We start from the raw sequence: 14,707 nt of genomic DNA on the forward strand, positions 1-14,707 counted from the left end.
CTAACACACAAACTAGTAACAGTAGAAAACCTGTCCATACGAAGGTAAGTGGTCAGCTGCTAGAGCGAAAGAAACGCCGTCATACCGCCTCGTAGTGTTCGTTTTTAAGACGAAATGCAGTCATACGTACTTCTGGCTGCATAATTCGTGATCTCCAGGGCTACGTTTTTAGAATGAGCTTATGTTGAAAGTAATGCGTTACTTTAACATGTAATGTAAGTTATTTTTATTTTAATTAATTAGCTTTTAAAAAATAAACTGCTAAATTAAAATGAATGTTGTATGTTGAATCCTACACTCGATGAGAGAACGCAGAAACTGACAGAAACCACCATGGCAGAGCCTTACATTTTTGCGACAGAAGTATTCTCATTATTTTAAATGCATCAAAGAAAAAGAAAAGGGCAAAGTCTAAGTGGACAGGGATTTTACTTCACTAATAAGACAAAAGAAGCAAACACATTGCTTTAAATTTTCATTTATCTGTATATGTGGCAGGTAAGAAAAAGTAAGGCAAAAGTAATGTAACACATTACTTACCATAAAAAGTAACTAAGTAACATAACTAGTTACTTTTTGGGGGAGTAGCTCAATCTTTTAATGCTTTACTTTCAAAAGTAACTTTCACCAACATGGAAACTATACCAAAGTTTGGGCGAATATTCCAAAATGTATTCCAAGCTATTCTAAAGTGTAGAGAATAGTACACAGGAAAAAAGTACTCTCAGTATTCTCAGACAGCATGTGTGTGAAAATACAGGCAGTTGCAAGTCTCGATACTTGATCTGCCATAATAATCCAAGCAGCAGCAGTAGCAGCGTAGCAGATTTATTCCACCAAGACCAAACACAAACATTACCATATACATATTTAAAACCATACTAAATCTCAGAGTTATCATGATTAAATTATATTAAAATGTGTTACTTAACTCTTACTATTCCATAACATTTGGCCCATAGTTCCTCCCCTTTCAGTAACATAATCAAATCTGTGACTGTTGAGTGCATGAAGCATTTAACATTCCACATATTTTTATATCAGTTGAATTAGCGCATAATCCAGGTATTTGAAGAAATTTTTGTGTGAATGCACTGCTTACACTATATATATTATAAAACAACATAGAATAGTGCATTATATGCGATTTAGGATGCAGCTATTGGCTTTCACTTACTTCTAAAAAAAATAAAAATACAATGTAATACAATATAAAATACAAATAAGTTTGTGTTCACCAGAAGGAAACAATTGTAATGTGTTTATAACAAGATTTGGGACAGGATTTTCCTTTTTGGGTGAACTATCCCTTTAAGTCACAGCATTTGTGTCAGAATGTGGTTTGTGGGAGAATGACTGTTGCTCATAAAACAATAGAGGGACTGTAAGCAAGGAGGCCAGGTGATGCCTGTCTGTCTGTCACCTTCAACACAGACAGTGACTCATTCAGACACCCTTGTGAACTGAAGCATATATGTACTCCTTTGTTTATTATAGTTGAATCTATGCAAAAAACAAAAACAAACATTATTGTTCTGTCATATGAAGTTGCTGTTTAATTTGCTGAACCAGCATTGTTTGTAGTGAATTTGTTGTTGATATAATTTTTTATTTAAAAAGCGCACAAACCCGTTCATAGTATTGTTTTTTTAAGGTTTAATAAACTACAAAAAATTTAGCCAATATACAATTTATTGTCTACTAAATTTATTGCCCGTTTTTAATTATTTATCAGTAATCAATCAGATCTTAATTTTCATGGACAAAGCAAAGTAAGGAATTACTTTTCATTCTTAGGTAATCTAATTACAGCTACTAGTAATGTATTTGTATTAAATAAATTGATACATTTTGCAGAGTAATTATATTTTTCAAATCAAGAATGCTACATTTATCAAGCTGATGAATTGAAACAAAATGAACTAAATTTGATAATATATTGTACATACAGTATATGAAATATAATCATTACTTTGAAATGATCATGTTTTGATACATATAATGTTTTATTCTCTCTTTTTAATAAAACTATTTTGACTAAATATTGAGATTTGTACATTGTAAAAAATGGTATGACAAAAAGTCATGAACACAAATGTTTTTAATGTTACTTTAATATTAATCACTTAATCAGGTTTCATCTAAATGTTTTTAGGTAAACAAAGTTTAACTTAGTATTTTTAGTCAGTTTGACTGATGTAAGCTGAGTTGATTATACATGTCACAGTTGAGGTTGGGGAATGATGAGGACTCAGTTGCATGGGGTTTAATGTAACAGGTTTTACATTAATGAACATGGGTTTATTAATTATAAAACAAAACAAAAAACAACAGAAACAACCCTGAGGGGGAAAACATTAACATAAGACAAAAACAAACAGACTGGGCTGGCAGGGAAGGGCAGGGCTGGACAAGGCTAGACAAGACAATATACTGGCACAGGACAGCAGACAAGAGGGAGCTATAAGGGAGAAATAATTGACAAACAGGTGAACGTAATAAACTAATAATGGGTTAACAAGGAGGGTGGCACTAAACAATAGACAGGAGAGTACATAACACAAAGACACAACACAAGCCATTTGCTCACATAAAATGGAATTAAAACATGCGGCCACAATGTAAACACTGAGCCACAAGCTTAAATAAAACGATAAATGAAAACACTTACCGTGCACTCACCATACACTCACATCAGCATGCATGTTTCCAATCCCAGTGCCAACCGAAACCAACTATACTGGAGCTTTGAGACCGTAAAAAACTTTGCTGTGAACAAAACACACACCAAAACACACACCAGGACGAGAGTGCACATCCCGAGCATGACCGGAACCCCACAAGTCCACGTCAAGCGGGATCGCGCACAGCCCGATTGCGGCCAAGACAACACTCATACAAAAGACGAAGACAGACAAGAACAGGATAAGAGTGCTCAACCATGAGAAAGAGATTTAGATTCGAGCACAACTTACAAGACAAGAGAGGACTAGTGTCTGGACTCTGCCACCAAAACAAGAATTGACAAAAGTGAAGTGGCAGAATCCTGACAATAAAAGTTTGTTTCATCCAACAACAAAAAAAAAACTTAGGCAGCAAGAATTTTGTGTAGTGTAGAGATTTTTAGTATTGAGTCAAGTAATTCACTCGAAAAAATATTTCTGCTGAAATGCGCGGAAAAAACACAATTCTTGAGTTTTTTGGGGAATAACTTAATTTTTTTATGTTCAGTCAACTTAAAACTTTTATTTGCGTTAAGAAAACTTGAAGGGATTGTGTGAAACCCAACATTTTTACAGTGTTCAATTACTTTTCAAACAAAGTAATTAGAAAAGTAATGTAAATACATTTATAATTACTCTGTAATTAGTAACTAAGTACTTTCATGAAGTAACTTGCACTTATTTCATTATGAATAAAGCTAAAATATCGTTTACTTTTATTTTACTCAAATCTCAGTATGATCTTTGTTGATGTGCATTTGCTTCTGGTAATATTCTTTCTCTTCTCCAGAGCACACAAACAACACACATGTGAAAAACAACTTTATCGGCTCATTTTGCCATTGTATAAACATGTGCTCCTGGAGACTTGGATTGTGTCCAGACCGTAACTAGATGTCTGGGATTTGAGTTTTTTTTTTCTTCTTCTTCTTTTGTTCAATAGCATGAGTAATAGCTGCTAGTTCTGCTCGGGTGAAAGGCTGATGGGCCCCGCTCTGAAATGTCACGCACTAAGGCAGCACAGCAATTAGCTTTTTAGGCAGTTCAGGGCACCTGCCTTAGATTTACAAGGGTTCAGGATGTCATGTCGCATTATTTTCACTTACAGCTCTCAAACATAGCATGTTTCCAGTAAATGCTCCTTTCATTTAAACGGTATGAAGTTCAAGAACTGACTGGATGCTCCATCTGTTGTTTCTCTGAAGTCAAACATGCAGTACAAAGGTAGAATAGCAACACTGTGGAAAAATGTATATTAAAATATACTGTAAAAAAGACAACAGCTGTGGTTGCTGTTAAATACACTCACCGGCCACTTAATTAGGTACACCCGTCCAACTGCTCGTTAATGCAAATTAATAATCAGTTAATCACATGGCATCAACTCATTGCATTTAGGTATATAGACATGGTCAAGACAATCTGCTGCAGTTCAAACTGAGCATCAGAATGGGAAAGAAAGGGAATTTAAGCCACTTTGAACATGGCATGATTGCAAGATGGGTGTCTGAAGATATTAGAAACTGCAGATTTTCATGCACAACCATCTCTGGGGTTTATGAAAAAGAGAAAATATCAAGTGAGTGGCAGTTCTATGGCCGCAAATGCCTTGTTGATGCCGGAGGTCAGAGGAGAATGGCCAGACTGGTTCGAGCTGATAGAAAGGCAACAGTAATTAAAATAACCACTCGTTACAACCGAGGTCTGCAGAAGAGCATCTCTGAATGCACAACACGCCGAACCTTGAGGCAGATGGGCTACAGCAGCAGAAAACCACACTGGGTGACACTCTTGTCAGCTTAGAATAGAAAACTGAGGCTACAATTCACACAGGCTCACCAATATTGGACAATAGAAGATTGGAAAAACATTGCCGGCCCAATATATATCTAATATAATAGTATCTTGTTGAATGTATGCCACAAAGGATTAAGGCAGTTCTGAAGGCAAAAGGGGGTCCAACCCAGTATTAGTAAAGTGTACCTAATAAAGTGGCCGGTTAGTGTATAAACTGTTAAAGAAGTTTCAAAATTGTACGTGTATAAACTACCGTATTTCATGATGGTTTTATATTTCAACACCTGGGTTCCCGAGGGTCATGGAATTTTATAAGGTCTATTCCAGACTATGAAAGTCAGGGAATTTTTTTTTATTGTCCAAGTCATGGACGTATTAGGGACTTTTGTTTGTCGCTTTAAATCTTAGTTTCCATTATCTCAAAATGTACTTTTTCTGTACAGTATCGTGTTTTTTTATGAAATGTTTCACCTATTGTTATGGTAGGGCTTCTGATTAGGATTTTATTCCTTTCCTGCTCGTCAGCTGGAAAACACCGGGCTGTACCAATGGACAGTTCATCAAAACCGACAATTCTGTCATTATTAACTAAACCTTGACTTGTCAAAAACATGTTAGATGTAACATGTCTTTTGTCTAATGAACACAAAAATAGTTATTTATATATAATGTTGGAAACTGGTAACTATTGACTTACAGAGTATTTGTATTTCCTACTATCGAAGTCAGAAACTCATAAATGAAACAACTTTAGTGTGAGTAAATGGTGAGTAAATTTCCATCTCTTCATCTCTTTAACTAAGGCAAATATTCCAGGAAAATGTCAAGAGCTTTTGGCTACAAAATGAGCACTTCAAAGACTTCAACAAGTGTTTTTGATTGTTTTTTTCTTTGCAAAAATCTCCATTGTTGCTTTTATAATTGATATTAAATTCATGGAAAATGATATTTAAGCTTGAATAGTTTTAACATATCTTATTTTAGGTCACTTATCTTAGGTCATGGAAAGTCAGCTTATTAGTCAGTGATAGTCAGGGAAAAGTTAGGATATTTGACATTTGGCTAAGAACGAGGACCCTGACATCATCATAGTAACACACATGACACTGAAGTAATGCAATAAACATTATTTATCAATATTAGATATAACTCTGATGGGAAAATTACTATTGTGCTTCCGGAAAGTATTCATAGCACTTCACTTTTTCCATAATTTTTATGTTACAGCCTAATTACAAAATGGATTAAATTCATTTATTTTCTCAAAATTCTACACACAATACCCCATAATGACATGTGAAATTTGTTTTTTTTTTAAATTGTTGCAAATTTATTACAAATAAAAAACCTGAAAAATCACATGTACATCAGTATTCACAGTCTTTGCTCAATACTTTGTTGATGCTCCTTTGGCAGCAATTAAAGCCTCAAGTATTTATGACCTGTCTTTGGGAATTTTTGCCCATCCCAACTTTCTATCGGGTTGGATGGGAATCGACGGTGTACAGCCATTTTCAGATCTCTCCAGAGATTTTCAGTAGGATTTAGGTCTGGGCTCTGGCTGGGACATTCACAGAGTTGTTGTGAAGCCACTCCATTGACATTTTGGTGGTGTGCTTTGGGTCATTGTCCTGCTGGAAGATAAACTGTCGCCCGCAGTCTGAGGTCAAGAGCACTCTGAAGCAGGTTTACATTCAGGATGTCTCTGTACATTTCTGCATTCATCTTTCCCTCTATCCTGACTAGTCTTCCAGTTCCTGCTGCTGCTGATAAACATCCCCACTGCTCGGCATGGGCTGGTATAAGATTCTGACCTTATGATAACATTGGATATAAATATCATTGGTTCACAGTATCACGGTATTGAGATTACTGCTCTAAAATATATTCTTTTTAAACATCTGGGTAAAAAACTAATTAAACAAAAACAAATTTCCCCCTTTGTACGCAATATATTTTAATTTGGGAAAGATTTAAAATGATTTGGAACAGTAAACATTTGAGGCTATATAGTTCTAATGAATCCTTGACTTCTGCTGTTTCATTCGTTTCTAAAACACAGATTTCCTTAAAATTTTAAACAGCATCTTTCGATATCTTTTGTGCTGGAGATACTGCTGTCCTAAAAAACAAAAAAAATGTAAATAAAAAGTCTTACACATACCTTAGGAACGGTATAGCAGAAAATTTTGACTGTTTTAAAACCTTGACTTTTTCAAACTGCGGTATACCTTGAACACCGTTATCTTCCCATGCCTACCCACAGCATGATGCTGCCACCACCATGCTTCACTGTAGGGATGGTATGAGCGGTGCATGGTTTTCTCTAAACGTAACGCCTGGGATTCACTCCAAATAGTTCAATTTTAGTCTCATCAGACCAATTTCTTATGGTCTGAGAGTCCTTCAGATGCCTTTTGGCAAATTCCAGGTGGCGAGTGGCTTCCGTCTGGCCACTCTACTATACAGGCCTGATTGGTGGATTGCTGCACAGATTTTTGTCTTTCTGTAAGGTTCTCATCTCTCAGCAGAAGTACCCTGGAGCTCAGACAGAGTGACCATCGGGTTATTCATCACCTCCCTGACTAAGGCCCTTCTCCCCCGATCACTCAGCTTAGATGGCCGGCCAGCTCTAGGAAGAGTCCTGGTGGTTCCAAACATCTTCCACTTACAGATGATGGAGGCCATTGTGCTCATTGGAACTATCAGAGCAGCAGAAATTTTTCTGTAACCTTCCCCTGCCTTGTGCCTCAAGACAATCCTGTCTCGGAGGTCTACAGACAATTCTTTTGTCTTCATGCTTGGTTTGTGCTTTGACATGCACTGTCAACCATGGGACCTTATATAGACACGTGTATGCCTTCTCAAATCATGTCCATTCAACTGAATTTACCACAAGTCAACTCCAATTAAGCTGCTGAAATATCTCAAGAATGATCAGTTGAAATAGAATGTACCTGAGCTCAATTTAGAGCTTCACAGCAAAGGCTGTGAATACTTATGCACATGTTATTTTTTAAGTTTTTTATTTTTAAGAAATTTGCAACAATTTCAAAAAATCTTTTTTTCACATTGTCATTATGGGGTATTGTGTGTAGAATTTTGAGGAAATTAATGAATTGAATCCATTTTGGAATAAGGCTGCAACATAAAAAAATGTGGAAAAAGTGAAGCGCTATGAATACTTTCCGGATGCACTGTAAATAGAACATTAGAAATGTTACACACACAAAAAACATACTGGGAATTCTGGGAAAGTAAATTACAGTTAATAACCATATATATTATTAATAATCTTACTGTTAACCAGGTTATGGATTTTTAATGTAGCATTTTTACAGTTTTTTTTTACAGCAAACAATGCGATATTAACAGTTTGCTTTACAAAAGTTGCATGTAAAAATATAAAATGGAAAATATGCTTGGAGTTTTAGTGAATTTCATCAGTTCTTTTTTATTTTAATGACCTTTAAAGGGTAGTTATTTAAGATATTTACTCATCTTTGTGAGTTTCTAAATCTCTATGACTGTTTTTTCTTCATATCTTCATGTAAAGTTCCTACTTTCATTGTTTTCCCCTGCAAATGGTAATTTTTTTCCTATTTGTGTGTATCAGTCAGGCACCTCGATTCCCCAAGGCTGGAGAGACGATACATGGACACAGGTTCTTTATTGGCTTTGGTGGAAAAGGGGCCAATCAATGTGTCCAAGCTGCACGAATGGGGGCCAAAACTGCCATGGTGTGCAAGGTACCCTGAGCATCCTGAACTAAATCCCCTGAAGTACACAGACACACAAAGAGTTTAGCTTGATAACCAGCAATTCATGTTTTGCAGCATTTAACCGCACAAGAGAACCTAACCTCGTAATAAAGCTCCTCATTTTGTCAGCGCAAAGACCCCAATCAATACTGAAGCGAATGCAGTGTGTAAAAATAGACATTTGTGCTTTCAGAAACATTCAAAGAGAGATCACACTTCAAAGACAGGGGGCCAGGTAGTGAAGGGTCTCCGCTGCTGGGGCTTAGGACCCCATCCTTGGCATGTCTTTACCAGTGTGGGATAAAAGAAGACACAGTTGGGAAAAAAGGAACCCTTTGGCCCTCTAGCTCAACCTTGAACCTCTCATAAAGAGAAAGTATGAGAGAGGAGGGGAGAATAAAGTTGTATTCCTGGAGTGGAGGCGTTTGTTTGGGGATGCTATATCTGGAAGGCTTGGCCTGATATAGCAGTGGAGAACTTTGACAGGCCAGCAAGTTGCTGGAAAAAAAAATTGTCTCAAGTTCTGCTTTTCATCTTTGGTTGCTTTTTCTCTTCAGGTTGGCAGAGACGTTTTTGGGAATGACTACATTCAAAACTTCAAAAATAACGGCATATCGACTGGTAATGGCCAAACGGTGCTTTAAAACTGTTTTACCTCTAAGGCTTTGTTCTGACAAAAATCAAAAATGTCTGTCTGTCTGTCTGTCTGTCTGTCTGTCTGTCTACAGTGGGTACGGAAAGTATTCAGATCCCCTTAAATGTTTCACTCTTTGTTATATTGCAGCCATTCCCTAAAATCATTTCAGTTCATTTTTGTCCCTCATTAATGTACACACAGCACCTTATATCGACATAAAAACACAGAATTGTTGAGATTTTTGCAGATTTATTGAAAAAGAAAAACAGAAATATCACATGTTCCTAATTATTCGAACCCTTTGCTATGACACTCATCCTGGAGATGGTTTTACACCTTCATTTGAGTCCAGCTGTGTTTGATTATACTGATTGGACATCATTAGTAAAGCCACACACCTGTCTATATAATACCTTACAGCTCACAATGCATGTCAGAGCAAATGAGAACTGCCTGAAGAGGCAAGGCACAGGTTACCAACATTTTCTGCTGCACTTAAGGTTCCTAAGAGCACAGTGTCCTCCAAAATACTTAAATGGAAGACATTTAGGATGACCAGAACCCTTCCTAGAGATGGCTGTCCGGCCAAACTGAGCTATCGGGGGAGAAGAGCCTTGGTGAGAGAGGTAAAGAAGAACCCAAATATCACTGTGGCTGATCTTCAGAGATGCAGTCGGGAGATGGGTGAAAGTTGTAGAAAGTCAACCATTACTGCAGCCCTCCACCAGTTGGGACTTTATGGCAGAGTGGCCAGACACATGAAAGCCTGCATGGAGTTTGCTAAATTCATCTGAAGGACTCCAAGATGGTGAGAGATATGATTCTCTGGTCTGATGAGACCAACTGTTTGGCCTTAATCCTAAGTGCTATGTGTAGAGAAAACCAGGCAGAAACCAGGCATACAGTCCCAACAGGGGTGGCAGCATCATGCTGTGGGGGTGTTTTTCAGCTGCAGGGACAGGACGACTGGTACTAATAGAGCAGGGGTGTCCAAACTCGGTCTTGCTTCTAATACACCTAGAAAGAGCTTGATTAGCTGGTTCAGGTGTGTTTAATTGGGTTGGGACTAAAATATGCAGGACACAGGCCCTCCAGCACCGAATTTGGACACCCCAGAATAAAGAGAAAGATGAATGTGGCCAAGTACAGGGATATCCTGGATGAAAACGTTCTTCAGAGTGCTCAGGACCTCAGACTGGGCCATAGGTTTACTGTCCAACAAGACTGTGACCCTCAGCACACAGCTAAAATAACGAAGAAGTGGCTTCACAACAACTTCGTGACGGTTCTTGATTGGTCCAGCCAAAGCCCTGACTTAAACCCAATTGAACCTCTCTGGAGATGAAAAACTTGTTGCATCTTTCCCAAAAAGACTCATGGCTGTATTAGATCAAAAGGTGCTTCTACTAAATACTGAGCAAACGGTCTGAATAATTAAAACTATGTGATAAATGCAAGAATGTCAACAATTTTGTGTTTTTCAGTCAATATAAGGTGTTGTGTGCCAGGGGCAGACTGGGAAAGCATTTTCCAAATTTACTGTCAGTCAGGCCACGTCTGATGCGATCTAGAAGTGAAGAGTGGGGGTGGATGGGGTTGGCCTGGCAGGCCTGAGTCACGGTGGCAGGCCTCATCCGATCCGATCTAGAAAGTGAAGAGCGGGGGGTGGTGGGTTGGATGAGGTTGGCGTGGCAGGCCAGAGTCATCTTGGCAGGCCAGATTGACCGTCGGGCCGGTGCTCCCTATAGCCAGTCCGCCCCTGCTGTGTGCTAAGGATGTGACGAGATCTCAGGCTCAGAGACGTAATCGCAACGAGATTTCTCGTCATGGTTAAAAGTTGTCTCGTGAGTTGTGATGTTATGATGGAGCGTGAGGGTGAGTTTAGCACTGAAGATTGGAGGCAGGATTGGACTTAAACTGCACATTTAATGCTTTGCACACACCTAGCAACCCAGGCTGCCTCGTGTTGCGCGTCACTCGTTTGCATGGGCAGGTGTGACGTAACCACTTTTTTCACCGGAGTTCAAAGGTTGCCGCATCCAAAAGCAGAGTCTGCTACAACTGCTGCTACACATATTAGCCACGGCTCGTAACCATGCGATGGAATAGCACGTTAGATATGCTGAAAGTCATAATTGTTGTAAACACAGATGGAATCAAGAAATGTGGAGTATTCTTATTTTAGTTGAATTTATGAAGTCAAGTGCAGTACAAACATGTAAACACCGTAATCAAACTATTACTGTCGTGTAGGACTTTTATCCGCATTTTGCAACAGGAAAAGTCATACACACACAACTGTTTGACACAGACACACCATAGACTGGTGCGCACACACACAGTGAACTCCTGGAGACACACACACACCCGTCGTCATCATCAACAATTTAAATTAAGTAATTTTGGCTGACCAATATTTAAATGTTATGCAAATCAGAAGTAACTGATCATTTGACAGATTTCAGCGTATAAGTCAGCATATACTGTATAGTGCCTCTGTTACAGTTTTATAAAAACCGTTAATGAGTTTAAATCAACATTCAGATATCTTCAGTTCAGTTTTGTGCACAGCAATCAATTTAACCACTTCTCTCTCTTTTAGCCTATGTAGAGCAGACTGAAAAGGCCGCGACTGGAGCCGCCTCTATCATTGTAAATGACACAGGTAAAATGAAATTGGTCTGAATACCAAGCCCTGCTGCATCTATGAGTTTTAAAAGCCCCTAAAATAACATAAACAGCACTAAGTACTCTTCTGAATGAGGCGAAGATGAGTGAGAAGCTTTTTAACTGTGTCCACCATGCCTACGCAGGGTAATTTTAGACCAAGTTTAATGTAGCAGTACGTGGACTTAAAGAAAGGTGACATAACCAGCCTGCCTCTGAATGTAAGGCCTGCTGTATAGTAAATGTCATGGTATAAGTGGTGAACCCTGTGAAAGTCCAAAAGCACCACAGTGAGCACTCCGGAAAGAGCTCTTATTGGTTTTATGATCACCATAACATCCTTCTGAAACCTTAGTGTTGTTCCTGTGTGAATATCATAGCAATGATATTCAATTATTACAACAATTATCTTGCAAGCTAACAAAGATGCTGACTGTTATAATTATTTCTGAAGACTTAACTTTAAAGTTTAAAAGAGATAAAAGATTTTTTATTTTTGACTGTCTGTTTTTGAGAAAGAGACTTTTGTACATGTATGTCTCTTATATTGATGGCCATAAGTAAAACTTAAAGGGCACCTATTTTTACAAGATGTAAGATAAGACTTTGGTGTCTCCAGAATGTTTCTATAAAGTTTCAGCTGAAAATACCCATCAGATTATCTATTATATAATATAGAATCTGCCCATTTTGGTGTCTGAGTACAGTTTTGCTCCCCAGTTTTACCCTCCCCCCCCCCCAACGTTCTCATGTGTGCGTCTGCTTCTTATGCGTTACGTCAGATAAACAGCAGTCAGTAATGGAGACAGACACAGATGCAGCCGTGGTGATTATAGCAGTTAAAAATTAAATAGTGATTTGACTCTCTTTTTTACAAACATGCAGTTTTAAAAATGTTTTAAACTTTATTAAAACTTTATTTTTGAGGTGCAGATGATCACAGAGAGTTTTAACGTATGTTTTAACCCAAGTTTATTTGTAAAAAATATTCTGTGGACATGTGTATACATGTTATTATGCAGACATGGCACCTGTCAATCAATTCGGTGGGTGGGGAAAGCCGCACTCCTACATCACATTGCAGTGGGCCTCAAAATTACTTTCATTTGGATTCTATTTTAACATCAGGGAATTTAAAAAAAAAGAGACTTGTTGTGTTTCTATTATTCTAATATGACTGTAGACACACTATACCTACACACAGTTCTGTCCAAACAGCTTACAAAAGTTGCTTTTCATCATAGGTGCACTTTAGGCTACATCAAAATTTAATTAATGCCATTGAAAAAAAGAAAACAAACTTAGTGGCATCTGATATTATTTGCACTGTCAAAATATTGTTCTAATTTTTATCAATGCAAAAATTCATTGTTTTATTATTGAGCAAGCTTTGTAAAGGTGACATTGGATACAATTTTTACTTTGGTATTTTTTGTTTTTAGTTAAGTATCTGCTGTGTCTGCCAGCTCAGACAAGTTGTAAAGAAAACATGCAGCTTGTTTATCATAAGCTGTCTTGGTGTATTTGTGTGCCGTAATTTATCTGGTTAAATTTGTGCGGGTTTATTCGCAACCAGCTACTTCTTCAAATGCACCCCCTCAAAGCAAACTATAGACTATGCCCTCCTCTTACCTCTTTTTGCAAATAAATAAAATAAAATAAAAATCATACACCCTGTGCAATAAGGTGCAAGGCATGTATGCCATGATTTGTTGCTATTTTCACGTTGTTTAAATATTAAATCCATTTGCGCCACTTTGAGGACTCATTTCATCTCAGTTAATTCCTAACAATTTTCATTTGTATAATTATTATTATTATTAGTTGTAGTATTATTTGTTATACGCCTATTTATAATTGCTTTAATGAAAACAAGTTTAGATTTGGGTGACGTTGTGGCGCAGTAGGTAGTGCTATCGCCTCACAGCAAGAAGGTCGCTGGTTCGAGCTTGGGCTGGGTCAGTTGGCGTTTCTGTGTGGAGTTTGCATGTTCTCCCTGCATTCGTGTGGGTTTCCTCCCGGGTGCTCTGGTTTCCCCCACAGTCCAAAGACATGCGGTACAGGTGTGTAGGCTAAATTGTCTGTAGTGTGAATGAGTGTGCGTGAATGTTTCCCAGAGATGGGTTGCGGCTGGAAGGGCATCCGCTGCATAAAAACGTGCTGGATAAGTTGTCAGTTCATTCCGCTGTGGCGACCCCAGATTAATAAAGGGACTAAGCCGACAAGAAAATGAATGAATGAATGAAGTTTAGATTTGCCCACCTGTCAGGTTTTGAAGAGTTATATGCATCATATGGGGCATAAGAACAGGACAAAGATATAACTTAGTTTCACCACACTTCCTTATCATTGTTCATTTATTCGTTCGCTGGAAATTAGAACTGAATTTAGAAAGCAAATCTTTGTGCTTAACAAACTAAATTAAATATGTAGGCTAATGGATGTCTTCTGTGGAGTGTGTGCAACACTGTTTTCTTATCCACGAAAGTAAAGAAATAAAGCGTAAAAGTAAAGTAAAGAGGTTGAATGGAGGAGGCTCATTCATTATCCTCGTGCAAATGGTCTGTTTTCTTGCTAGTAAAGCATTCGTTTTTTTCCACTTACAAAATCCGCCATGTAAATAGCAAATGCATCATAGTGCGACGCAATGACTTTTAAGGGGAGTGGGAGATTAGGCTCTGATTGGTTTAATGCACGTTATGCTCAAAACACACCCATAACTCATTAAAAGAATAAGCACAACACTAATAGACCATGCACCGGGTTTAGACCGTATTTTTCCATCCTTAAAGTAGCAAAAGTGGATTCAAACATGCCCTTAACGCTTTTCCGCCGTGTGCTTTAGACTTTGCGCTTAGATCATTAAGAGTCCAGTGCTTTACGTTTTTCTGCTGTGTTTTTAGATGGAACTTTAGAGGTTTAAAGCTCCCCTTACACAGAATCACAGCTTCATAGAATCATAGAGTAGAATAATGATTGTGAAATGTATTCATTTAATACATGAAGGGAACATCCCAAAAAGAGTGTGCAAAAGCTTTCTTATGTGTGCAAAACCTTTTTTGGCACAATGTTTCATGACCTCGGATAATACAAAGCTGGACTCAAATCAAAATAGCATTTTA

At 37.9% G+C, this 14,707-nt stretch overlaps 1 protein-coding gene across 1 annotated transcript in view; it reads left to right on the top strand.

The window, feature by feature from the left end:
* rbks (ribokinase) overlaps positions 1-14,707 on the top strand; it is a 63,068-nt gene that overhangs the window by 7,974 nt on the left and 40,387 nt on the right. Inside the window, exons 3-5 of the mRNA XM_056476857.1 lie at positions 8,137-8,269; positions 8,839-8,902; positions 11,521-11,583. Coding sequence (XP_056332832.1) covers positions 8,137-8,269; positions 8,839-8,902; positions 11,521-11,583 — 260 coding nt within the window. The remainder of the gene's footprint in view (positions 1-8,136; positions 8,270-8,838; positions 8,903-11,520; positions 11,584-14,707) is intronic.

Source organism: Danio aesculapii, chromosome 17, assembly GCF_903798145.1.
Source record: "Danio aesculapii chromosome 17, fDanAes4.1, whole genome shotgun sequence".
NCBI lineage: Eukaryota > Metazoa > Chordata > Actinopteri > Cypriniformes > Danionidae > Danio > Danio aesculapii.